Source organism: Pecten maximus, chromosome 16, assembly GCF_902652985.1.
Source record: "Pecten maximus chromosome 16, xPecMax1.1, whole genome shotgun sequence".
In the NCBI taxonomy this organism is placed as follows: Eukaryota; Metazoa; Mollusca; class Bivalvia; order Pectinida; family Pectinidae; genus Pecten; species Pecten maximus.
The window spans coordinates 14,484,316-14,509,149 of NC_047030.1; the positions used below are offsets into that span (position 1 = coordinate 14,484,316).

Genomic DNA, 24,834 nt, shown 5'->3' on the forward strand with positions numbered 1-24,834 from the left:
AAGTCAGAGGCGGGTGGACTCTGGGGCGCTTATGGGGAACTCGAATTTTTTAAAAATAATCGTATCAAAATTATTTATTTATTTACTGTCGAAAATGAAAATAATATACCGTTAATTCATGTGTAAAAACAGAAATATTTCTTTTAACACTCATGTCTATAAATCAATGATAAAGTGGCGTTCAATCAATGGCAGTACGGTTTTACTAAAATTGGTGACCGCAAGCACTCCCACGAGCTACCCGGAACCATAAGAAATGTATATATCGTGTGCACTGTTTAACCGATTAGGAGCACGGCGTTAGTGATACAGACGATATTGAAAAAGTCGGGGCTGGTCCTCGACTAAGCGCAAATGTGGAAAATACTAAGGATTTTATCATAAAAGAACAACATCGTGAAAGATAATGGAAAGATTTTGTGTTTGTGTGATTCTGGTTGCCGCGGTGCTGGTTGCTGTAGAGGCTTATAGTACCGGAGTACCCAGGAAAGGATGTAACTTAAAGAAACCATACCATATAAGGAGAAATTTTACAGATTGGAATTGGGAATATGCTCCTCAGTTTTCGACACCACCGTTTCGTATATTAACAAACACGACAGTTATAAAACCCGGAGACACAGTTGAAGGTATGTACATCATTTTCTATTGGCTCCACAATCAGAAAATAATCTTAGTTATTGTCAGGTAGATAACTTACTACATATTAACAGTTAAGTACGATCATATCTCATGAAAGGACTAATATAGGCCTAGACTGATGTCCAATCCCTGTTGTCAATACTTAACTATAATGTTTTTCTATGTAAGAATCCTTTGTTTTATATTTGTTGTGTTGACAATAAAATACGTGTATTTTGAAATCATATCTCATAGATTTCAGACGGGAACTCAACATTGAATGTAATATTACTATATGTATGTAAACTTTCATACTGGTCGAATGATTATGATTCTTAATGGTATTGCGGCGATAAATCATAATGTGTTCACTGTATAACTTGGTGAAATTCACAGGCAATAAATGAATAAATAACAAAACAAAGGAAAATGCAACATAGAAAACAACAAAATGCCAAGGACTGAACAAAAGACTCACAGGATATTAGCACCATTCAAAAGTGTGATATGAGAGGAACGTCAAAGTTATCACCTCATATCATATTACAAAACACACAGAGACCGTCAAAATTTATTATACTGATACTGAAACTGACGTGCACCTCAAATTGTGTAACTGCTGTGACATACTGACACGTGGTGACATTGTATTGCTGTCGACACGTGGTGACATTGTATTGCTGTCATCCTGACATACAGCGTCATATTGTATAATGGGATTACATGCGGCCGTTTCTTTTGTGTAATATCTATGTAATAAAATTGATTTAATTTCAATTAAAACATTGCACTTCTGTTTTACTAACCGCGAAGTGTCATAATGTTTACATGTACTTACCGCGCAGTGTCTTATTGTCTTGTACTAACCGCGCAGTGTCAAATTGTATTAGTTTTATGTACTTACATATATTAGTATCCAACTGATTTGTAGAGTAATAACACACAACACCCACAAGACACTATACGTTATTGTCGTGTAGCAAAAACCCGCCAAATTTTAAATAACGACAAAACCTTAGTCTAGGGTAGAAGAAGCTATTTTAATTCTGCATGTTGGCGATTAACTATCGTTTGGCGTTTGTTTGTTGTTGTTGTTGTTGTTGTTTTTAGCTCTGATGCAGTTTCGCCCTGTTTCCGATATTTAGCTTGGGTTGTGTGCTTTTTCGCAGGAAACAGGGCGACAATATGAAAGGTCGTTTGTAAATCGGGAGTTCCTGAGATTTTTGACGTCAGTTGAGTTAATGTACATACCAAAACGTTGGTCAGGGAATTATTATTTTGGAACGTGCGTCTTTGGACAGTGTGTGTTACAGAATGATGACGTCGATTGAGCTCATATCTGTGAAGTCAAAACTTGTGGGCAGGGAATTGTGAGTCCGGAATACGTCACTGCTTGTGGGTAGAAATTTACACAACTGACCGGTTATTGTCCCAGCTTCCTTGCCGTGTTTATACGATGACCGGCTGTGACTCATGACCGCCCCCTCCAATCCAAACATCTCAAACCAACATTTCTTTTTATCGAACGTCTCCGCCAATCGCATGTCATTAAAACACCGATACAGCGTCGCCTTTGCGGCATGAACGCAAATACTTTCCCCACTCTTATAATCAATAAATACTAAACTTGTTTTTTCTAATTTATATTTCTTGTGTGGTTTTCAAAAGTGTGCATTGTCGATCCCTCAGTTAATGAAACAAAGCAAACAAACCAGACATGAGTCAAATGTAATAATGATTTAGATACTAATTTCAATACTTACTCTTCTGTTACAGAAGTTGTTGCTTATGATTCAAGATTGGCTATACTTTTACCAGTGAAAATTGAAACTTCGAAAAACTTAATTCAAAAAAATTTGTTTTCGACGTTTTAAGAAAAATACTTCAGGGCAATTGTGACATCACAATTGACAATGCTTATTGTCTAAGCCCACCTTTGCAATTTATAGAAAATGGTATTCGTCACAAGACAAGAAAATTTACTTTGTTTTTACTGTTAAAAATATACAAAACAACAAGAGGCCAATGAGCCTTGACGGTCACATGAAGATTTGAAATATTTAAGTGATTTAATTGACCCTTTTTGGCCCCACCAATAAGCCCTTGGAGGTCAATCAGTGCCAACAATGCTGATAATGTTAACAAAGTTAGAATGAATTCCAATAGAAATAAAACAAATGATAGTCAAAATTGTGATTTTCCTATATAAATTATAGTAAAGTTTATCCCCTTCTCAAGGGCAAAGGTGAGACCCCAGGGTCATGAAATTCACAATTTTGGTAAAGCATCTTAAGACCCTTCCATATGTAAAGTGTATTTGATTCTACCTTACTTTGGTTTTTAGAAGTTTCTTGAAAAGTTCAGTTAATTTGACCCTTTTTGGCCCAACCCATAAGCCCCTGGGGGTCAATCAGTGCCAACACGTGCATACCATCGAGCTGTCATCCCCTGATGCTGATAATGTAAACCAAATTACAAAATTTAACGAACTCCAATAGAAATAAAACAAATGATAGTCAAAATGTGATTTTCCTATATAAATTACAGTAAAGTTTATCCCCTTCCCAAGGGCAAACATGAGACCCCAGGGTCATGAAATACAGTTTTGGTAAAGGACATGAAAACCTTTATATTTGATTCTACCATATCTTGGAGTTGAGAAGAAGATTTTTGAAATTTTAGTCAATTTGGCACTTTTTGGTCCCACCCCTCAGGCCCCTAGGGGGTCGGGACCATATAATTCACAATTTTGATTGACCTTTGGCCATGGAAGCTTCCTGCCAAATTACATTACGGACGCACGGCGACGGACAAAAGGCGGTTAGAATAGGTCACTTGAGACTTCGTCTCAGGTGATCTAAAAACTGAATATGTATGTATGTATACATTTCTTGGTCAATATCATCTTAACTACAAGGTAGCCTTTGGGTATTTAGGACTCGGCAACACGAAATGCGTTACCTGAACCGTATATAACGGAGCCTGCGGCATCTTCCATCGTTATATGTACATGTGTGACTGTCCAGTTTGACCTCGAGTGACCTCCTATTTTCTATGTGGTCATATTCCAATAACGTAGAAAAGATACGTGTATCGATAGCGGAACTCTTAGATTTTGAAGTATACTTCCAAAGTATATTGAAAAGATTAAATCTTTTAACAAGCATTTTCATTTGCTAAGAAAATATGTTACGGAGGTATCCGTCCATAACGTCATGAATGACGTCACCGTTTGTATCGTCGCTTTGGATTGCATGGTTGATACAGCAGCGTAATGATTTGTAAGAAAAAAGAGTTCATTAATAAAAAGCAGATTTTCACAGGAATTGTGTATAGTATATTAGATTATAAGGATTAGCTTGAATATATGTTATATAATGTTATGGAGCTATATCACACACAAAAATAGAGTTCACTCCTTTATTCGCGTTTTATTTGAAGTTTACTAAATAATTATAATCATCAATTTTAATAACAAAGGGATTCACATCACATAGGAGAAGTCGCTGATGTTGCAATGTGCAGTGTGACTAACCGCGTACGGGATAGCCAGTAATGTTGTATTCTATAACCGAGTTAGGAATAGCCAGTAATGTTGTATTCTATAACCGCGTTAGGGATAGCCAGTGATGTTGTATTCTATAACCGAGTTAGGGATAGCCAGTAATGTTGTATTCTATAACCGCGTTAGGGATACCCAGTGATGTTGTATTCTATAACCGCGTACGGGATAGCCAGTAATGTTGTATTCTATAACCGAGTTAGGGATAGCCAGTGATGTTGTATCCTATAACCGAGTTAGGGAAAGCCAGTGATGTTGTATTCTATAACCGCGTTAGGGATAGCCAGTGATGTTGTATTCTATAACCGAGTTAGGGATAGCCAGTAATGTTGTATTCTATAACTGCGTTAGGGATAGCCAGTGATGTTGTATTCTATAACCGCGTACGGGATAGCCAGTAATGTTGTGTTCTATAACCGAGTTAGGGATAGCCAGTGATGTTGTATTCTATAACCGAGTTATGGATATATAGTCGTGTCAAAATTCGATAACCGAGTTAGGGATAGCCAGTAATGTTGTATTCTATAACCGCGTTAGGAATAGCCAGTGATGTTGTATTCCATAACCGCGTTAGGGATAGCCAGTGATGTTGTATTCCTTAACCGCGTTAGGGATAGCCAGTGATGTTGTATTCTATACCAGAGTTAGGGATAGCCAGTGATGTTGTATTCTATAACCGAGTTAGGGATAGCCAGTGATGTTGTATTCTATAACCGCGTTAGGGATCGCCAGTGATGTTGTATTCCATAACCGCGTTAGGGATAGCCAGTGATGTTGTATTCCATAACCGCGTTAGGGATAGCCAGTGATGTTGAATTCCATAACCGCGTTAGGGATAGCCAGTGATGTTGAATTCCATAACCGCGTTAGGGATAGCCAGTGATGTTGTATTCCATAACCGCGTTAGGTATAACTAGTGATGTTGTATTCTATTACAGTGTTAGAAGTAGTCGATGGTATTGAGATGTAAGAGTTCAATTTCAAGATTCTAGATTTATTCACAAACCTAGTCATAATATTGTGTGCAACAAAAAGGTCACATACAGTATAATCCATTGCGATTACACACATCATACCGTGCAATAAGAAACACTCAATGATGTAAACCATAACCTCGTTAGGGGTAGCTAACGATGTTGTAGTCTATAACCGGGTTAGAGATAGCCACTGCTGTTTTATTCTGTAACCGCGTTAGAACTCGCAATTGTTTTATTCTGTAACCTCATCAGAATTCACGAGTGATTTATTCTATAACCGCGTTAGAACTCGCAATTGTTTTATTCTGTTACCTCATCAGAATCCACAAGTGATTTATTCTATAACCGTGTTAGAACTCACAATTGTTTTTATTCAATAACCGCGTTAGAACTCACAATTGTTTTATTATGTAACCTCATCAGAATTCACGAGTGATTTATTCAATAACCGCGTTAGAACTCACAATTGTTTTTATTCAATAACCGCGTTAGAACTCACAATTGTTTTTATTCAATAACCGCGTTAGAACTCACAATTGTTTTATTAGACGTAGTCCATGCTGACCCTAAGATGTTAGATGGTGATTGTTCGAAAGCTGCCAAGTCATTTGTAATCTTGAGTTACGAGTGCCGATACCGACAATAAGTCTGAAATACTTATCCGATGATTTTTTCTTCTTTCGACAGTGACAATATCTCCAAAGACGAGAAAAGATGCCTTCAAAGGTTTCTTCCTCCAGGTGGTTCCGGAGAAAAGCTTGTTCGACTTTCCGCGCGGGACGTGGACAGCAGACGGCATGGCCCGCCCCTTCCGGTGTCAGATGGTCGATGGCGATAGCATCAGTCACGCCAACAGCCGATGGAAGGGTAACATAACCATGATATGGCACGCGCCAAAAGACTTCAAGGACCTGGAGGATAATCTGGTAATCAGGTGTGTGTGTATTTATCGTCGTCATGGTGATGTATAACTTGTTCCTGGAATTTCAACACAATTTAATGTTCAATATGTATTATAGTATCTAATACATGTATATGGACCGGGAGTTTGGACTTCGTGCCAGGGCCCCGTGGTACCATCCATATGTTAAGTAAAACGTATAATGTTCTGGTCGTGTAAAGGTCGGTCTTTCCAGTAATTTCACTAAAAGTATGAATAAAAAATGTTTTCCTCATATCAAATTAGAAAAGCGGATTATATCATCCAATATCCTTTTTTTTCAAATTTAGTATACCCTCAAAAAAAGAGCGAAAATAAAATCTCTTGAAAATAAATTCTTCACTAAACGATCACCCAAGCACAGCGAGGCTACTTGTTTTTTTGTCTAAGTATTTCCATGTTCTTGGAATTGTCACATTTTGCTTTTGATTTGTAATTTGCATTTCTGATAAATATATGCCTGTAAGTACCCTTTAATGATGTCTGCCATGTGAACGTAATAACCGTGTATTCTGTTATAGGGGATCCATCGTACGCACTTATGACGAATACTGGGAAAGTGTCCAGTCCAAACCTTTGATGATCGATCGTAAGTACAAGTCCAGGTTGCTTACATTGATTTCGTTTATAAAGAAAATGCGAGGGATTAAATAACCAGATTATCTTAACTTAGCAGAAGGATATACATAAATAAAATAATAGGTTTGTCAAAACATAAAAAACAATCTAACATCACTTTGAATATCCGTTTGTGTTATCTCCACTATACGGTGGTTGATTTGTGCCATTTCGTCCTTTCGTATTTTCGCCCTGAAAAGACGAAACAGCATAGGCGTAAAAACCTTAAATATCGTCTTTTCGGGGCGAAAAGTCGAAACTTAAGTTTTGTTAATTTTCGTCTTTTCGGGGCGAAAAACCCAAAAGACGACAATTATAGTCGCTAATTTGCGTGCATTTCTTTCGTCTTTTCGCCTACGATGTTTCGTCTTTTCGGGCCACAAGAAGAAATTAAAGGTTTGTTAATTTTCGTTTTTTCGGGGAGAAAAGACGACAGGAGTTGGACGAAAATTAAGATGTTTGATTTTCGTCTTTTCGGGGCGAAAACCCGAAAGGACGAAATGGCACAAATCAGATTACCAACGACAGGTATCCATTTGGCCGTTTTGAGTAATTTATCATTATAAGAAAAGGTCGAAATCCGTAACAAACAAAAGATATTACGGGAGATACCCGTATGGTTGGTCGGGTGGCACAGTGGTAACAACACAATTGCCTTTTACCTTCCCGACCACGTGGGTTTCCCCCGGGTACTCCGGTTTCCTTTCACAGTAAGGACCCTCACACGTTGCAATCCAGGCCAACAAACGTGATTAATATAATTTGGTAAAATTTGTTCCACAATTGTTGAAGTATAAATGAAAGTTAACTACCCGTAACAAACGGGTGAAACTCGTGACCAGCCGGTGATACCCGTGATAAACGAGTGTTACCCGTTGATACTGGTTATACATTATATGAAACTGGTTTAAAACGGTAGTTGATTAATCAGTCGGGCATTAATCATGATAGGCCATCAAAAGTTGCTTTTCTTATTGTTATTATAAGTACATGGTACATAATACACGAATAATCTATTGAACATCAAAATCACACTAGTTTCTGAATTATCAAACATCTTTCGTTTCAGAAATCAAAGAGTCAAAGGCAAAAAGTGATCTACTTGCCCAGCTGGCAAAGGAGTTCGGGACCGACAAGGCTGACCAGCTACTAGCTATCTTAGAGGTCAAGGTCTTGGAGGATGACTTAGCGGGAATAACCTCCTCTACATCAAAGGATAGTACTGCAGCAACCGGAGCGACAGGTAGTGCGACCGGCGCGACAGGTGGCGCCACTACTACAACTCCCGCCCCTACCACACCACCACCTCCATCAAGCAATGTTAACAGTAAGATAGAAGACGTTGCTGACGGGGATGAAGGGTTGCTATCAAAGGTCACTGGCCTTGTCAAAAACCCTAGTATTCTAAACACTGTTAAAGGTCTAATGGGCGGTGGTAGTAGTAGTGGCAGTGGAGGAGGGTTAGGCGGACTGGCCAGTCTCGCGGGGAGCATGCTCGGAGGTGGCGGCGGCGGCGGACTTCTATCGAGCATGCTTGGTGGAGGTGGCGGCGGTGGCCTGGGCGGACTTTCCTCTTTAATTCCAATGCTCGGAGCCGGAAAGATGCTGTCCGGTATGTTCGGAGGGAAAGGTGGAGGAGGTGGCGGAGGATTACTTTCCTCTATCCTTGGGGGTGGCAGTAGAAGAAATGACGATGATCAATTTGGTGGAGGAATGCCAGCAGGTATGTTTGGCGGGCAGCAAGGAATGATGGGAGGAGGTTCCCAGGGTATGTTTGGCGGTGGACAAGGAATGGGAGGCGGATCCTCGTCTAGTGGTAACCCATTGGCAAGTATACTTGGCAACCCTGGCGCTATGGCTGGTATATCGTCCATGTTACAAAACATGGGAGGATCGCCGCCGGGAGGGGGCGCTGGAGGGGCAGGAGGCGGTGGAAGCCTGATGAACATGCTTGGAATATCAGACCCATCAGGTGGAGGGGATTCAGGTCGACCCAGACCAGAACTGCTGGAAAATGCCCAAGGCACTAGAGCTCAACCAGGGCCTAACTCCGGCCTAGGCAATGCACTCTCTCAGGTCATGGGTATGCTGGGAGGATCGGGAGGATCGGGTGGATCTGGAAGTCGGGCCAATAGCGGCTCCTCCCAATGGCAAAATCAGGGTCAGAACCAGCAATATCCCCAGGGAGGATATTATCCCCAGCAACAACAGTATCCACAACAACCTTATTACAACCAGTATCCACAACAACAATACCAACAGGATCCTTATTATCCCCAATACAACCAGCAAGGTGGAGGTTCGTGGGATAGTCAAGGAAACCAAGGATTTGGCGGCAATCAATGGGGCAACCAGGGAAGCCAGTGGTCTAATGGAAATCAAGGATCCAATGGAAATCAGTGGGGCAACCAGGGAAACCAGGGATTTAACAATCAATGGAGTGACCAAGGAAACCAAGGGTCCAATGGAAATCAATGGAATAGCCAAGGATCTAACGGAAATCAATGGGGTAGCCAAGGATCCAACTCAAATCAATGGGGAAACCAGGGAAATCAAGGACCCAGCAGAAATCCATGGGGCAATCAGGGGAACCAGGACATGCAGCAAGGCTCTGGCGGTAATCAGTGGGGTTCACAAGGACCACCCTCAGGCAATCAGGATAATAACGGCGGACCACCAAGCGGATTTGGTGTTCAATTTAACAATCAAGATCAGTCAAACCCTAACGGTTTCCAGCAACCAAATGGTAACAACATGCCTAATTCAAACTCAAATGGGGGTGGCTTTGGTCTAGGTGGAAACTCTGGTCCTTCAGGTATTGCACCTATGCCACCAACAAACAACAACCAGGGCCCTCCACCACCACCAACTGGAGGTGGGAGTGGTTTCCCCTCAGGAGGTGCACTAGATAACCTTCTCAATGGCGGTGGATCTAATGGCGGTGGATTAGATCTAAATGGACTGTTGGGAGGAGGTGTCGGTGGACTTAGTGACCTTCTGGGAGGAGGAGGGTCCTCTGGTGGTGGCGGAGGAGGGTCCTCTGGTGGTGGCGGAGGAGGATTGCCAGATATTTCAAGTGTGATGGGTGCAGATGGTAAAATTGATGTAGGAAGTGTTAAAAATCTTATGAGTGACCCTGGAGTCATGAACCAAGTCAGCGGAATGTTAGGGTCACTTGGGGCAGGAGGTGCAGATGGAATAGGGGATATGCTCGGAGGACTCATGGGAGAGGATGGAGGAGGCCTACAGGACATGTTGGGAGGACTCATGGGAGAGGATGGAGGAGGGCTGCAGGATATGTTGGGAGGTTTGATGGGAGGGGGAGGAGGAGGAGGGGGCGGTGGCATGGATTTAGGTAATATCATGGGAATGTTAGGATAAAGAGGGTTGAATATAGCATGAAAACCATGTCATTTAGAAATCAAAAGTCTGACTGTCAATTGGAAAGAAGAAACTGTAAGACCACATGGTTATAGGTTTAAGCTTGACAAAACTGAAAGGAAGTCAATCTTATACTGATTTTTTAAATTAAAAAGTTAAAGAAAACAGTAGAAAGTACGTTACAAACTATTAATAGAAAAGAGATGATTTTGTAAATATCAATTATCGTTGGCGATATATATAAATAGGGAAGGAAAATTAATGTAGGTATTGTTACAAACGAGTCATTTACCGATTGTGTAACTCTAAAACTTGCTACACTCAAGAGGTTATATTTTCATTATTTTCAGGGATCACATAAAATCGAAAATACAGACATATTGAAAGTAAACATTAAAGAAGAAATTCTAAAATGATACACAAAAACTGGAAATATAATCCAATAATTTGAACCACGGAAAACAACCTTAACAATATAATTGATAATCAGCAAGCACTTGATATATACATTACTAGTGTAAAATATACTTATTGCAATGGGTAACATAAACACAAGGAAAAGTTAAAAGTTTAAAAATTACAACAATATCAAATATGTTAATTATTTTTTAGTCTCTTGTTTGTTATTTATTTCTTTGTTTTGCAGATTTTATTAAGATTAATTTGCATATCTCCTAATATTTATTTTTACAAATAATAAAATCATAATTCTAGATCATTGTGTTGTGTTGTTGATTATTACTATTATTACCTGGGGTTTGTTCCTTTAAGCGGACAAACCGGTTCGTCCATTTTTAAATGAAATAGTTCAGACATCTTGACGAACTTGCGGATACTAATACAGCCCACGAAAGTCTTTATCAAGCCTTGTCTTAAAACAATATAAAATCACCAGGTACATAAGCCGGCCGTTTGTACATTGATCAATGAAAACGGCCCAGGTATTACCAGGTAAGTTACATTTGTAGCTTATATCTTGTCTTCTCTCTATTAAGCGCCAAAGCCACTCAAGATACGTGTAACAAAGGGTCACAAAGGTCAGGCCAGCACCCCAGCTAATTGTATCTTTTACTATAAGGATGTATAATCTTGATGTTTTAAACCATGGAAACAAGAGTCAAAAATGCAAAATCTTCTGGTTTCCAGGTTTTCTGGCCATGGGCTACAATCAAATATGTCTCTACAAAAGTTAAAACCATATCAAGTTAGAATTCCTTTTGTTATTGAGGACATTCTTCTCTTTTTAGGCCACCATCTCCCTTTGTCACTCCGTTCATCCATCCTTAAACAGTTATTGATTTTGCTATTTCTCAGAGAGAACTCGATGGATCTTTCTCAGATTTCATTTGTAGCTTCCCTTCAACCATGGTTTTGCCCATTCAATTAAAGAATGATCATGGAAATTAAATGGCAGACAGGTGGCCATCTTGGATTTTGAACATTTAAGTTCGTTTTCTCTATTTCTTAGGTTACATCACATTATTAACAGGAAAGAAAAAGAAAAGTAGAAATAAGATTAATGTTCTTTATGTTTAAACATACTAAAAATAGCTCTGAAAGTTTGTGTCTACGTACGTCACTCATATGTAGTTATGTTTATTCATCAATTACAAAAACTTCCCCATTTACAGTGACAACATTTCCTCGTGGAATGGAAATGTTTGATGAAGGATCGACTCCACATCATCGCTTTCTGTAAATATAGGTTTTATACTTAAATTTTTGTTTAGGCACAGAAAAATGAAGCAATCGCATCCGTTCATGAAATACATCTCCTAATTTTCATGGAGAATCACTCTGATTAGAAAATAGTATATTTAGTGTTCTACCTCTCACGTTTTATGCTTTCTGCACTGTTGGTCATCATTTTGAGTTTGTGATATAAACTTCTGACCACATGGTTCCCAATCGTGTTATCTCTACAAATCTTAGGGTTACGGTACACATACATCTTGCGTACACATATCAGTATTGTGCAGTGGTGATAGCAGACATACACTGCTAGATACATTCATAGTATGCTTTCAACATAACATTCTTGTAGAAAGCATATTCTGGGTAACAATTTAATAGTTTTCCTTTCTTATTTCACCCTGCTATCTTGTCCGTCACAAGAGATAGATTTAGGGTAACTATTTACAGGGTTATTTTCCTTGTTTATCACAAGAAACATGTTTAGGGTAACTATTTACAGGGTTATTTTCCTTGTCTATCACAAGAAACATGTTTAGGGTAACAATTTACAGGGTTATTTTTCTTGTCTATCACAGCTAGGGGACATGTTTAGGGTAACTATTTACAGGGTTATTTTCCTTGTCTATCACAAGAGACAGGTTTAGGGTAACTATTTACAGGGTTATTTTCCTTGTTTATCACAAGAAACATGTTTAGGGTAACTGTTTACAGGGTTATTTTCCTTGTTTATCACAAGAAACATGTTTAGGGTAACTATTTACAGGGTTATTTTCCTTGTCTATCACAAGAAACATGTTTAGGGTAACAATTTACAGGGTTATTTTTCTTGTCTATCACAGCTAGGGGACATGTTTAGTGTAACTATTTACAGGGTTATTTTCCTTGTCTATCACAAGAGACAGGTTTAGGGTAACAATTTACAGGGTTATTTTCCTTGTCTATCACAAGAGACAGGTTTAGGGTAACTATTTACAGGGTTATTTTCCTTTTGCATTTTTTACAGGCTACTGTGTCTGTCACAATAGTCAAGTTTAGGGTAACTATTTACAGGGTAGCTTTCATTCCGTGTTTAACCCTGTTGTTTAAGGGTAACAATTTACAGGGTTATTTTCCTTGTCTATCACAAGGGACATGTTTAGAGTAACTATTTACAGGGTTATTTTCCTTGTCTATCACAAGGGACATGTTTAGGGTAACTATTTACAGGGTTATTTTCCTTGTCTATCACAAGGGACATGTTTAGGGTAACTATTTACAGGGTTATTTTCCTTGTCTATCACAAGGGACATGTTTAGGGTAACAATTTACAGGGTTATTTTCCTTGTCTATCACAAGGGACATGTTTAGGGTAACTATTTACAGGGTTATTTTCCCTGTCTATCACAAGGGACATGTTTAGGGTAACTATTTACAGGGTAGCTTTCATTCCATGTTTAACCCTGTTGTTTAAGGGTAACTATTTACAGGACGGTTCTCCTAACACTTACTGTGTATGTACCTTGACCTCTCTCTTCCAACACATACATTTATTATTAAAAGGCATGTTAAATGCATGACAGAAATTTCATTTATTGTGATAAGCAACATCATCTTCACTTAATTTTAATAAATAATATCAATAACATGATCTTGAAATCCTTGGGTGTACACATTATCATAAACTTCTAAATACAAGCATGTCTGCACAATAATGTATATCCTTCCTGAATCTGTCATACTTTATAAGTTGAGATCATATTTTCTTTCTGATAAAGACTTATAATACAATCAATTTCCACCATAAATTCAATCCAAACAATTCTCTCACAGAACATCATACCATTTGCAGAATATGATAAAAATTAAAACACCAAGGAGACAATCGCTTCAAACAGCTCCTCTAGGTCGTTCTAGATATGGTTTTATGAAATTGCCAATATCTGTATTCAGCATCTGTTTACAGTGTAGTTGCCTTTCTGGATATGACCAGAAATAAACCTGAATACAGTCACATGATGGTGTAGGAGAGTTATTCACAAAAACAGAATCACATTACACTGTATTAGAGTGATGTAACAATGTCGAGTCACATGACAGGATCACACGACACTGTATTAGAGTGATGTAACAATGTCGAGTCACATGACAGGATCACACGACACTGTATTAGAGTGATGTAACAATGTTGAGTCACATGACAGGATCACATGACACTTTGTCCAGGAGTGTGTTCTTCGTCCACATGAATGCTGACTATGTGGTAACCTGGAATCATGGCTAGCCCAAGAATTCTTGGATCCTCCTTCTTTTCACCGTCTGCAAATTAAAATTAGACGGTTCAAGTTGGTTTTAAGTAAATTTGTTCATGAAAATAAAAGATCACTTCAGAGGACAATGATATTTGTCTTTATCAGAGGACAATGATATTTGTCTTTATCAGAGGACAATGATATTTGTCTTTATCAGAGGACAATGATATTTGTCTTTATCAGAGGACAATGATATTTGTCTTTATCAGAGGACAATGATATTTGTCTTTATCAGAGGACAATGATATTTGTCTTTATCAGAGGACAATGATATTTGTCTTTAAACTGCATTATCATCAAAGTACATTGAAATTGTGGAATCGGTGAAACTTAAATCAAACATTATATTGATCACTATAACATGATCAGGTACTTGTGTAGTTGAATCCAGCATTTGTACTGATGTTAGCATTCAAGTACAGACAAATGTTAATTTCTATAGTTAAAGAAAACTTATTATAACAACAAAATAATCTCATGATCAAAGTATAACTACCCGGTATATATGTATGTATATACAGCTGTATAATGTTTATTTATACACATGCTTTTTTAGGATTCTAAAAGGTTCAAAAACAAAAACTTTGATACAAATTTTATATAACTATTTGTGTGTGACTTAATAAAAATGTTATATAAAAAGATAATTTCATGATTTTAATATCAAGAGTATACTTTTACCTGGTGATCGCAGATACTCCTCACAGGAACCTAGGATTACATTTCTATCTCGGTCAGTACACAGAAATACACCTGAAATTATTTAGTAAAGAAATAAACATCAAGTCTAAATGCATTCTATAAATAAAATATAATTCAATGAAATCATCGACAATTGTGATGGAAAATCAAGAAATCCCCTTGATGCAATAGACTAATTTTAAAAAGACACACGAGACCATAAATATTTATTAAATGTGATAATTCAAAAATATTCTGAAATCAGAATATCATTCTTTTCATCAGGGTTACAATCACAAGACCCTTTAGAATAATTTTCCAACAAAATCAAACATATACTGGTAATGAGGTTTTTTAACAACTGTTGTTAATTTTTTTAAGTTGTTTATCTGTTTAATATTGATGTAGACCTACCAATAAGTGTCCTGCCATCAGTCATTTGTATTTTCATGCCCTTATTCAACCATTTCTCCAACTTTTTTGTCCCTTCTGACTTTTCTGCATCTGGTTCCTATAGATATAAAAATAAATGCTAGAATATTACTACTAACACATATTGTTACAGAGTGTATTGAGTTCATATAGTTAATATATAACCATATATAGGCCCATTCATACAGTGATAAGTGATGTCACTTTGTCCAATTAGCCCCTTCAACTGGTGGTCTGACTTTGGTGGTTTGTCCATGTATCACTGTACAATAGCTATATAGGCAGCTTTAAAAGTCAATTTCTGCCCCTTTTTAGACCAAATTTTAAATGTCATGTGTAAAAATGAAGAATGAATCATTCTCTTTCCCGTGATGCCTTTCATTTTTCACTGCTACGACTATATCAATAGTTATCCGCTCACCTGTATTTTTTTTCACTGTATAATCCTTCTTAACCCATGCCAATTAAGACCATCAATTGGCGTGGCCTAATCTAAAGTTCTGACCAGTGTGGCATCAGCAGATGCATACATTTATATAAGAGGGGGAAGTTGGAACACTTTTGCGTTTATGTATTATGCCACTCATCACTTTACCGGGAGCTTGGTAGAATGGACACAACTTAATTCAGATTTGAGATACATTATATAGATGCAAACGGTCTGCATTCATTTTATAACTATAACTATACATACTGCATGCATATATATCATAAACAAAGTACAAAACCAATAAACTATTTTGTCCTTGATAAAGAGTACACTTTAATACAGTACATGTATATCATTGATATTAAACATGCAATAGCATATACCAGGTAAATGGATATAATTTATGTTATGTACAGGAGCTGGACATTTTTGTACCTAACTATAGCACTGGAGGGAGCCCCTCTAGTTTTCCAGTGCCTCCATTTACCCTTAACTTAAAACGATGATTTACAGACTTAAATATATGTTATCCATACTCATATTGATTTCATAACATAAGTTCAGCAAAGGAATTAACCCTATGATTTCGTATAAGAAGAAAAACAACATTAATTAATAATGTGTAAGTTTTTAGCAACTGTTCATGCAACACTTCCTCACCTCGCCCGCCATCTTGATTTTTTGACACGAAAATACGAAATGACCAAATAAAGACGAAACGAAACAATGTATTTATATCATAGATGCGCTCGATCTACTTACAAAACAAAGTCATATAATAAAATAAGTATTTATGTATCTACCACATTAATCTTCTATGACTTAGATTACATACTTGGTCAATGTTATATTTACGTCATTCGCTTGTTTTTTTAATGAATTTTATATTACTTCCGGTGTTGATCAGTTGACATTGGCAACAGTCGATTTCCCGGAGTACGAATGGTCGAGACACCAAAATGGGTCGACCGAAGTATTTCACACCTTCTGAAGTCGCTGTACACAACACAGTAGACGACCTTTGGGTATCTTTCCTCGGAAAAGTGTACGATCTTACCCCGCTATGCGAAAAATATAAAGGTAAGTTATCTCTGATTATAAGGAAACCCTATAATTACAAACGTAGCCACCATACCATCTGGATTGTAACACAAACGTTGCACCCTCAGAGACGAATATCATATCAAAATCAAACGCTTTGAATTTAGTCACAGATACAGTAACTTAGATCGATATACCAATCATTTGATAATATGAATATCTGGATAGTATGTAATTACTCTGGCCTTGTACTGATAAAATATGTAATGAATATAAATTAAGATGATGACTACGCCTACAATGTAAACACCCATTCATGACACAAAAGACAACTAACACATGCACACGTATAGTGATATATCCACATGTTCTCAATATATATGGGATGTATTGATAGTGCATTGTATGGTTACATAAAATAATGCATATCAACAACACTGGAAAAATATAGTATTGTTGACAATTGTTATTTTCATGGTCTACAATAAAACAAAACTGTTTCAGCCACTGACGTCTGTAATGTTTGTATTTAGTTTAATGAGGATGTTAACAGGTGAATGGTCAGAATACTGAAGTTATCATGGTTATTTAGTAGGTAATTATTATAACAGAGCTACAGAATTGTTTTTCTGTATTTGCATATACATGTACACTGTACTCATTTTATTGATAAAACATATACACAGCCAAAAGTTTAATATAACTAACACAAATAAAATGTACATGTAGTAAAACATCTTGAATTTCTGAGTGTCGACGTCATAATGTAAATTATTATTTCTTAAAATGGTAATAACTAAACTTTCCTGATTTTCTCTAGAACCATGCAACATAATTATAATCTGGTACATATATATTTACTGAAATTAATGTACACCAGAAATACAAAAATTATTAAGAAATTAAAAAACATGGTATATTCAACTTTCAAATAAATTTGCTCCCATTCTGATTGTTTTGCTGTGTGTCTATCATTTATGTCCCTTTAGTTTTTCACAGATATGTTTACAAATTGTTTTCTTTTCCAATATGACATTTTGTTTATGAATGACATGCACATTTACATTTGGTAGACTATTGATCATCACACAGAATCTGATTGTCTTTTGATTATAAAGCCATATATCTTGTTTTCCCCAGGTGATGTTCTCCTAAAGCCCATTATTCAGTCAGCAGGAAAGGATATTTCACATTGGTTTAATCCTAAATTGAAGGATGTAAGTTAAACATGACAAATTTTGATTATGCTAGAAATTGCAATTTAAGTTTTTACTTCATTGTGAAGTCAAAATTTATAAAAGCTACACACGATATAGCAGCAGTTTAAAAATCAATACATTTGTACATGGTATGAATAACAAACCACCCCATGCAGTGATAAGAAGATTAGTTTTATTAACCTGCAATTCAGACATCAAGGAATAATTTCTGTTAAATTTTTATATGTATAGTAGCATGTTTTAACTTTCTGAACAATTATACTTCCAGATTCGTACCCACGTTGATCCACTGACAGGCTGTGTAATCCCATATTGTCCAAATGGCCGATTCGTCCATATCCCTCCTCCGTATCCAGACAGCTTCTGGGCAAATGACTTTGGTCGTCCATGGTGGAAAGATGAAGGGTATCTCGTGGGAATATTGTCAAAGAAAACAAGATCCATCAAAATTATCAACACATTAACATCACAGGAACAAGTCATAGAGGTGAGCAGAAGAGTTCATTTTGTCCCTTAACTTATCATGTGGATATTATAATTTTTGATAAAATTATCATTTGTTAAAATTTAGGAAAAACAAAGGACTTTTTACCTTGATTTTGTTTTACCAAGTAGGACAAAGGGGTCCATTACCCCGGATCATTCAGGGTTGTAACGGAAATGCCCATAAATCCAAGATTTGGTAATCTCCTCAATTTAAGTTGAATTAACCCCGGATTTGAGCAGCAATCCCCTTAAAACCCTGGTAAACTCAGACACTTGGGTACTTGCTTGTCTACACAACAGAACTCCTCTATGTTAAGCAATAAAACAGTGAAATTACAAACAAATATGTTATACATATATTTTCTTATAGAAAATACTTTATATGGTAAAATGGCATTCAGTAAATGTGTAATTACTTAATACCTTCACAGGTGTGTTCAGAGGAAATAATGACAGAAATTCTAGACCGATATATCAAATACAATGCACATGCAGCCAGCTACACATGGAAATACGATGGCCGGAATCTGGACATGGCTATGACGTTGGAAGAAAACCAGATACCTGATGAGGATGAGGAATTCTACAAACTCAGCATGAATGACGACACATTTCTACAGGCCATCCATTTATACTTCAACGATGACCTCACAGAGGCATAGTGTCCGCGGTTATCTCAAAAATTAATTGTCATCATTCAAAGCAACAGAAGTAACAGTACAGTCTCCAGACAGAATATGAGAACACTGGAAATGATAACTAAAGACCAAACTAGGGGAAAATAGAAATCAGTCAATATAGAAATATTCCACACTAAAATGTAAAAATAATGTTGATATAATTATATATGTTTTGTGTAAAAGAACTTTTAGCAGCTTCAGATATTCGTTAATATAAATGTGAGCATTACCTGTTTAAGAAGTATACTGTACCAGTTACAGCAATACATGACTTACAATTAGATGAATGAATATGTGAAGTACTTTGATACAAATACTACTGGGTTTATAGTCACATGAATGCATTATACTGTGTAACACATGGTGTGTGAGTACTTTACCAGATTTAGATTACAACTTGTACTACTGACACATATTTCATAATCTTCTAATAGATTAAATCTGAATTTAAAAGTCAGATTAAAGGTTCATACTGTTTTAGCAATAATATTAATGCTTTAATGCAGTCTTCAAAACTGGTGAACATTTAATGAAATGTTAAAATATGTATATGAACTACAAGATAAATGATGTACAAATTATGTTGAATGGATTTTAGGCATATGTAAGTTCTGTGATAGGAATTTTATATAAATTCAGCTTGCAGTACGACAGAAAAAACAAGTGTCTATAAAAATGTTCTAAGCATTGTTAAAATCTTTGTTGCCTTAAATCTCTGCTTGGTATTGACAGCCTTTTACTTGTCAACTTTTGTATATATATTTTACCAGTTTTGTAATATACATGCATTTGTAAATATGAAATAAATGACTATTTGTCATTAAGCATGTTTGTGTACAGTTGTTCTATTAGATTTAATGAGTAATTTATACCCCTGCAGGGCAGGAAGAAACATTTCAGCATCACTGGTCCTTTGGGCAAGTTTAGGTTCAAAAGTACTTTCCCAAAGGTGAAACATAGTGGTTCAATTAAACTGAATTAGTAATATCTTCAATTACTCTAAAAAAAAATTTTGCACTTGCCAATTGAGCAAGTAGTCACCAATATTTACTTGCCCACAGACAAAACCTACTGGCCTCGGGCCGTCGGACCTGGTTTTTTCTTGCCCTGCCCTGAATCATAGTTTGGGGATCAGGTTGTCCATATGTCTACCCGTCTGTCTGTCTAGACAGAATCTTCTCTAAACAACTCCTATAGTTTTTATCCAGATTTTGTAAAACTTAACTCACTGATGTGGTCAATATCTATTAACATCAAAGTAGAGCCCTGGCTTGCAAATATTTTTTATTTCTTTATTTATCTTCATATTTTTATGGTACATGTATCTATCTTTTAATAACATTTGTCCAGAAAAAAACGCTCTCAAAATATTTTTGTTGATCAATCTATCAGTTCTTAAAGGTCAGTAATGAGTTCAGAATTTTGTTTTCACTATTATCCTTTTTTCAGAGAGTTATGTCCCTTTTACAATACTTCAGCAACACGGTCCTTACAATCAGTACCTAGGAAGTTATGGCTCGTGAAGTAAATGTCTTTGATTCTATCATCCTCTGACAAACTTCACATACAAAATGATAGACACTACATGTGATAATCACTTAGATTCCCATCACAAAATGTACACAAAACAAAAACCATTTTAACAGCAACCTCTTTTATTGTACTTATGTCGATCTGTCTGTAAACAGACTTGCATACATCAATATAGTGTATGTATATTATTATCATTAATTGAACAAAAGATAATATCAGTACTTATTTCCACATACAGTGTATATAAAACTTGCATCCTTGAAACTCCAGGAATAACAACAATCCACACAATTAAGCCATTTTACTTCTGACTAGGACTAATCAATCATGATGTTCGATGGTTTATCATGATTTGATTACATGTATAACAGAGAAATTTTCAAGAGTTTTTGAGATCTTCACACAGACTTGAAAAATGAATAAAGTCACTGATAGATTCACAGCAGGTACAGTACTTCCCTTTCTGTTCATGATCATGTAAATAATCAAGATTAAGAAATTGTGATGATCGATCATGAATTTAATAATCATGATTAAGAAATTGTGATGATCGATCATGAATTTTAGAGTGATTCCCAACACAACTTCCATATAACCCCTGGAGGATTGAGAATGAATGTGCTATTACCAGAGGTATGGTGAGTCTAGCATTACAACTTTACAATAACTGCAACAGAATTTTAGTTTTTCAAAATGATGGATATCTGATTAAAAATAAATTCAACAAATAGAAAAATAGAATTTTCACACTCATAAAGGTCAAGAAAATGATGAAAAAAATACAAACTTTGAAGAACATTTTTTTATCTATAAATTGGCATCTGTTAAGTTTCTTTTACAGGTAAATAGCAATATGTGCAGCTATGGTAATGTTGCAATATCCTTGCATAAATGAAAATTGCAATATATTAACATGCACAAACCTTCACATGACAAAAGTTGTCAGAATTAAGACAACATAGCTCTCCAAGTGGGTTGAAATTCAGAACTAGTTTTCTAAAGTAGGTCAAAGGTCAACAGATCTGTAAATGCAGTACCAATGGAAAGAACTCGTGAGAAGGAATACACATCAAATATGAAAACCTTGCTGCATAAAGTTAACATACCATGAAGGTTTTTTTTTTTAAATTAGGTCAAAAGTCAAAGTCAAGGTCAGCAGGTCTGAAAATGTACCAATGGAAAGTTCTTGTGATAAGGAGCACACATGTGAACTACCTAGCTATGGCCTCATCAGTATTGACACAATACAAAAATTAACCTAGCTGTCAACAGACAATACTGACACCTGGAGGACTTCGACTAGGCAAGCTAAAACTGGCTTGACGGATAATAGGTAGCAGGTAATAACAAGATACAGTGTAATATGTGAAGTGTTGGTTTTAACATTAGTATTTCCTTTACTATTACATAATGTATCTATAAAACGCCTAGAAAACATAATCTTGTATCTTTGTATGAGGAGTTCATGAGGAAATGTCAAATTACAATTTCAGGAAAAAATTTGAAGAAAAAAACAAAACAAACTCAATGATATATTGTTCCTCTAACATTTTAAAACAATGATTTCCAGTACAAATTACAGGTTTGTCCATCAGTAAACCTCTGTAACGAACACAGGCCACAGTTACCTCCTTAACCCACAAAGCCAGTTACCTCTGTAACCAACACAGGCCACAGATACCTCTGTAACCAACACAGGCCACAGTTACCTCTGTAACCAACACAGGCCACAGATACCTCTGTAACCAACACAGGCTACAGTTACCTCTGTAACCAACACAGGCCACAGTTACCTCCTTCACACACACAGGCCAGTTACTTCTGTAACCAACACAGGCCACAGATACCTCTGTAACCAACACAGGCCACAGTTACCTCGTTAACCAACACAGGCCACAGTTACCTCATTAACCCACACAGGCCACAGTTACCTCCTTAACCCACACAGGCCACAGTTACCTCTGTAACCCACACAGGCCACAGTTACCTCTGTAACCAACACAGGCCACAGTTACCTCTGTAACCAACACAGGCCACAGTTACCTCCTTAACCCACACAGGCCACAGTTACCTCTGTAACCCACACAGGCCACAGTTACCTCTGTAACCCACACAGGCCACAGTTACCTCTGTAACCAACACAGGCCACAGTTACCTCTGTACCCAACACAGGCCACAGTTACCTCTGTAACCCACACAGGCCACAGTTACCTCTGTAACCCACACAGGCCACAGTTACCTCTGTAACCAACACAGGCCACAGTTACCTCTGTAACCAACACAGGCCATGGTTTCCACCCTAACCCACACAGGTCACAGTTATCTTGGTAACCCATACAGGCCAGTTACCTTGATAACCCACACAGGCCACAGTTACCTTGGTAGCCCACACAGACCAGTTACCTTGGTAACCCACACAGACCACAGTTACATCCGTAACCCACAGAAGCCACATTTACCTTGGTAACCCACACAGGCCATAGTTACCTCTGTAACCAACACAGGCCACAGTTACCTTGGTAGACCACACAGGTCAGTTACCTTGGTAACCCACACAGGCCAGTTACATTGGTAACCCACAAAGGCCAGTTACCTTGGTAACCTACACAGGCCAAAAATACATCTGTAACCCACCAGAACACCGTTAGTTACCTCGGTAACCCACACAGGCCACAGTTACCTTGGTAACCCACACAGGCCAGTTACCTCGGTAACCCACACAGGCCACAGTTACCTTGGTTATCCAACACAGGCCAAAAATTACATCTGTAACCCACCAGGTCACCGTGAGTTACCTCAGTAACCCACACAGGCCACAGTTACCTCATTATATTCTGCAATTAAATAAGAACTAGAAGAATCAGATGTGGGTTACCAACAGTGAAGTTTGTCTAGTACACACAAAAATATCTCGCAGGAATAATGAAAACAACAAAGGTTCTGTTTAATCTAGTGCAAAGCATAAAAATGATAAATAACTTTATTATTGTTCTTTCCTCAGTCAATGACTTCACAAGCATGCTGATTATCACAATGTGATATCTACTGTAATATTTACACTGATTAGCAAAAATTGTATAGCATCTGCAGAGAATAAAAACATCACTTTTAACAGCTATTAAAAGTTAAATTAAAAAAGAACAAAATTACCAGTAAAACTTTCAGCTTAATAGCTTCACTGAAAGTCACATGACCTAGTTATGTTATGTGACTTTGTTAGGTCATATGACTTCAGTAGGTCAAAAGATAAACTAGACATAGTCTATCATGAAAAAATGAAAAAAATACCATCACCAACAACGTTTTATCATTGTAAGTACAACAGTACGGAAATTTTGCTATGGATATCTTATGATGCTTTGACCTTTGACAAAGACAATATAATCCTTCCTTGTGATTCTGATAAGATATACAAGAGACAGTTACGAAAAAACACCACCACCGATGCAGTTATATCATACTGTATATAACAATTCAGGTGTTAGGCTCTGGATAAAATATTATCTTATAATGCTTTAACCTTTGGGGCCTTTTGATAATGACCTTGGGATCAGAGACATAACATGTGATTCACTCGGTGACATTTTATCAAATAACATTCAGCAGTTCTGGTGTAGATAATTATGTTAATACAAATGGATGGGAAAATGGCAATGTAACGTTTCAGCTTTCAAAACCCGAAGTGTTAAAATGTAAGGGATGAGTCTGGAGAAGAGATGTAATTAATAAATAAATTATATACTATATCAGAATTATCACAAAATTTCATCAGGATTAGACAAAATTTCCCTCTTGCACTCAGTGACCCCTTATGGCTTCCTGATAATGCATCTTGTGTAATACAGGTATATCAAAAGACACATGTACATAAATTCTAAGAGCAAGTTGTTTTGGGTTTTTTTTTTTCAAAATAAAATAAAAATATCTTTATATCTCAATTAGAAGGTAATGTAAGGAAAATTGGTTTTCTGTTGGAGTTATCTCCCTTTTACATACAATTGTTAAGCACTGTTTTATCTCATTGGTTATCGGATGATTACTAATTAATGGTGGGATTGTATAGATTGAAAATGATTCCTAAATATACCTTGATTGATAAGAAAGATAATATACCATGTAAATGTGTTTGTATATAAAGATGATACAAAGTTTTAGAGCGAAATGTGCAATATGCAAATGAATGGAACCACTAGCTCGCCGAATAGCCTGGCACATAAATAGCCAGCTACAAACTGTGATCGGGGGAGAA

At 36.8% G+C, this 24,834-nt stretch overlaps 3 protein-coding genes and 1 long non-coding RNA gene across 6 annotated transcripts; 2 read left to right on the forward strand and 2 right to left on the reverse strand.

Annotated features, from left to right (window-relative positions):
- The first annotated feature begins 271 nt into the window (after positions 1 to 271).
- LOC117314834 (WAG22 antigen-like) lies at positions 272 to 10,551 on the forward strand. Its single transcript, XM_033868940.1, has 4 exons — positions 272 to 629; positions 5,848 to 6,094; positions 6,622 to 6,689; positions 7,788 to 10,551. The coding sequence occupies exons 1-4, from the start codon at positions 407 to 409 to the stop codon at positions 10,097 to 10,099; spliced, it is 2,850 nt and encodes a 949-aa protein (XP_033724831.1). The 5' UTR covers positions 272 to 406; the 3' UTR covers positions 10,100 to 10,551.
- A 2,787-nt stretch (positions 10,552 to 13,338) lies between these two features.
- LOC117314836 (N-alpha-acetyltransferase 38, NatC auxiliary subunit-like) lies at positions 13,339 to 16,315 on the reverse strand. 3 transcript variants are annotated; one of them, XM_033868946.1, is made up of 5 exons: positions 16,286 to 16,314; positions 15,178 to 15,274; positions 14,764 to 14,835; positions 13,958 to 14,089; positions 13,339 to 13,853 (listed from the first exon to the last, which is right to left on the reverse strand). In XM_033868946.1, the coding sequence occupies exons 1-4, from the start codon at positions 16,295 to 16,297 to the stop codon at positions 13,977 to 13,979; spliced, it is 294 nt and encodes a 97-aa protein (XP_033724837.1). In that variant the 5' UTR covers positions 16,298 to 16,314; the 3' UTR covers positions 13,339 to 13,853; positions 13,958 to 13,976. The 3 variants fall into 3 exon arrangements, with proteins under 3 accessions (XP_033724837.1, XP_033724834.1, XP_033724833.1); XM_033868943.1 differs by having other exon boundaries at positions 13,339 to 13,905; positions 16,286 to 16,313; XM_033868942.1 differs by having other exon boundaries at positions 13,339 to 14,089; positions 16,286 to 16,315.
- Positions 16,316 to 16,504: 189 nt separating this feature from the next.
- Positions 16,505 to 19,587, forward strand: LOC117314835 (cytochrome b5 domain-containing protein 1-like). Its single transcript, XM_033868941.1, has 4 exons — positions 16,505 to 16,705; positions 17,807 to 17,883; positions 18,155 to 18,373; positions 18,804 to 19,587. Exons 1-4 carry the CDS (start codon positions 16,585 to 16,587, stop codon positions 19,032 to 19,034), a joined length of 648 nt encoding a protein of 215 aa, XP_033724832.1. The 5' UTR covers positions 16,505 to 16,584; the 3' UTR covers positions 19,035 to 19,587.
- A 1,098-nt stretch (positions 19,588 to 20,685) lies between these two features.
- LOC117314838 lies at positions 20,686 to 24,529 on the reverse strand. The gene is made up of 2 exons (XR_004529615.1): positions 23,381 to 24,529; positions 20,686 to 23,319 (listed from the first exon to the last, which is right to left on the reverse strand). It is a non-coding gene; the product is annotated as an uncharacterized LOC117314838 (long non-coding RNA).
- Positions 24,530 to 24,834: the final 305 nt, after the last annotated feature.

Bases quoted from the DNA above. Each gene is read 5' to 3' on its own strand.
- LOC117314835 (XM_033868941.1), top strand. From the start codon at position 16,585: ATGGGTCGACCGAAGTATTTCACACCTTCTGAAGTCGCTGTACACAAC. The intron at 16,706-17,806 runs GTAAGTTATCTC...TGTTTTCCCCAG, and splicing joins GCTATGCGAAAAATATAAAG to GTGATGTTCTCCTAAAGCCC. The intron at 18,374-18,803 runs GTGAGCAGAAGA...ATACCTTCACAG, and splicing joins CACAGGAACAAGTCATAGAG to GTGTGTTCAGAGGAAATAAT.
- LOC117314834 (XM_033868940.1), top strand. From the start codon at position 407: ATGGAAAGATTTTGTGTTTGTGTGATTCTGGTTGCCGCGGTGCTGGTT. The intron at 6,095-6,621 runs GTGTGTGTGTAT...ATTCTGTTATAG, and splicing joins GAGGATAATCTGGTAATCAG to GGGATCCATCGTACGCACTT. The intron at 6,690-7,787 runs GTAAGTACAAGT...CTTTCGTTTCAG, and splicing joins CAAACCTTTGATGATCGATC to AAATCAAAGAGTCAAAGGCA.
- LOC117314836 (XM_033868942.1), bottom strand. The intron at 14,836-15,177 runs GTAGGTCTACAT...AAATAATTTCAG, and splicing joins TGATGGCAGGACACTTATTG to GTGTATTTCTGTGTACTGAC. The intron at 14,090-14,763 runs GTAAAAGTATAC...TTTAATTTGCAG, and splicing joins GGAGTATCTGCGATCACCAG to ACGGTGAAAAGAAGGAGGAT.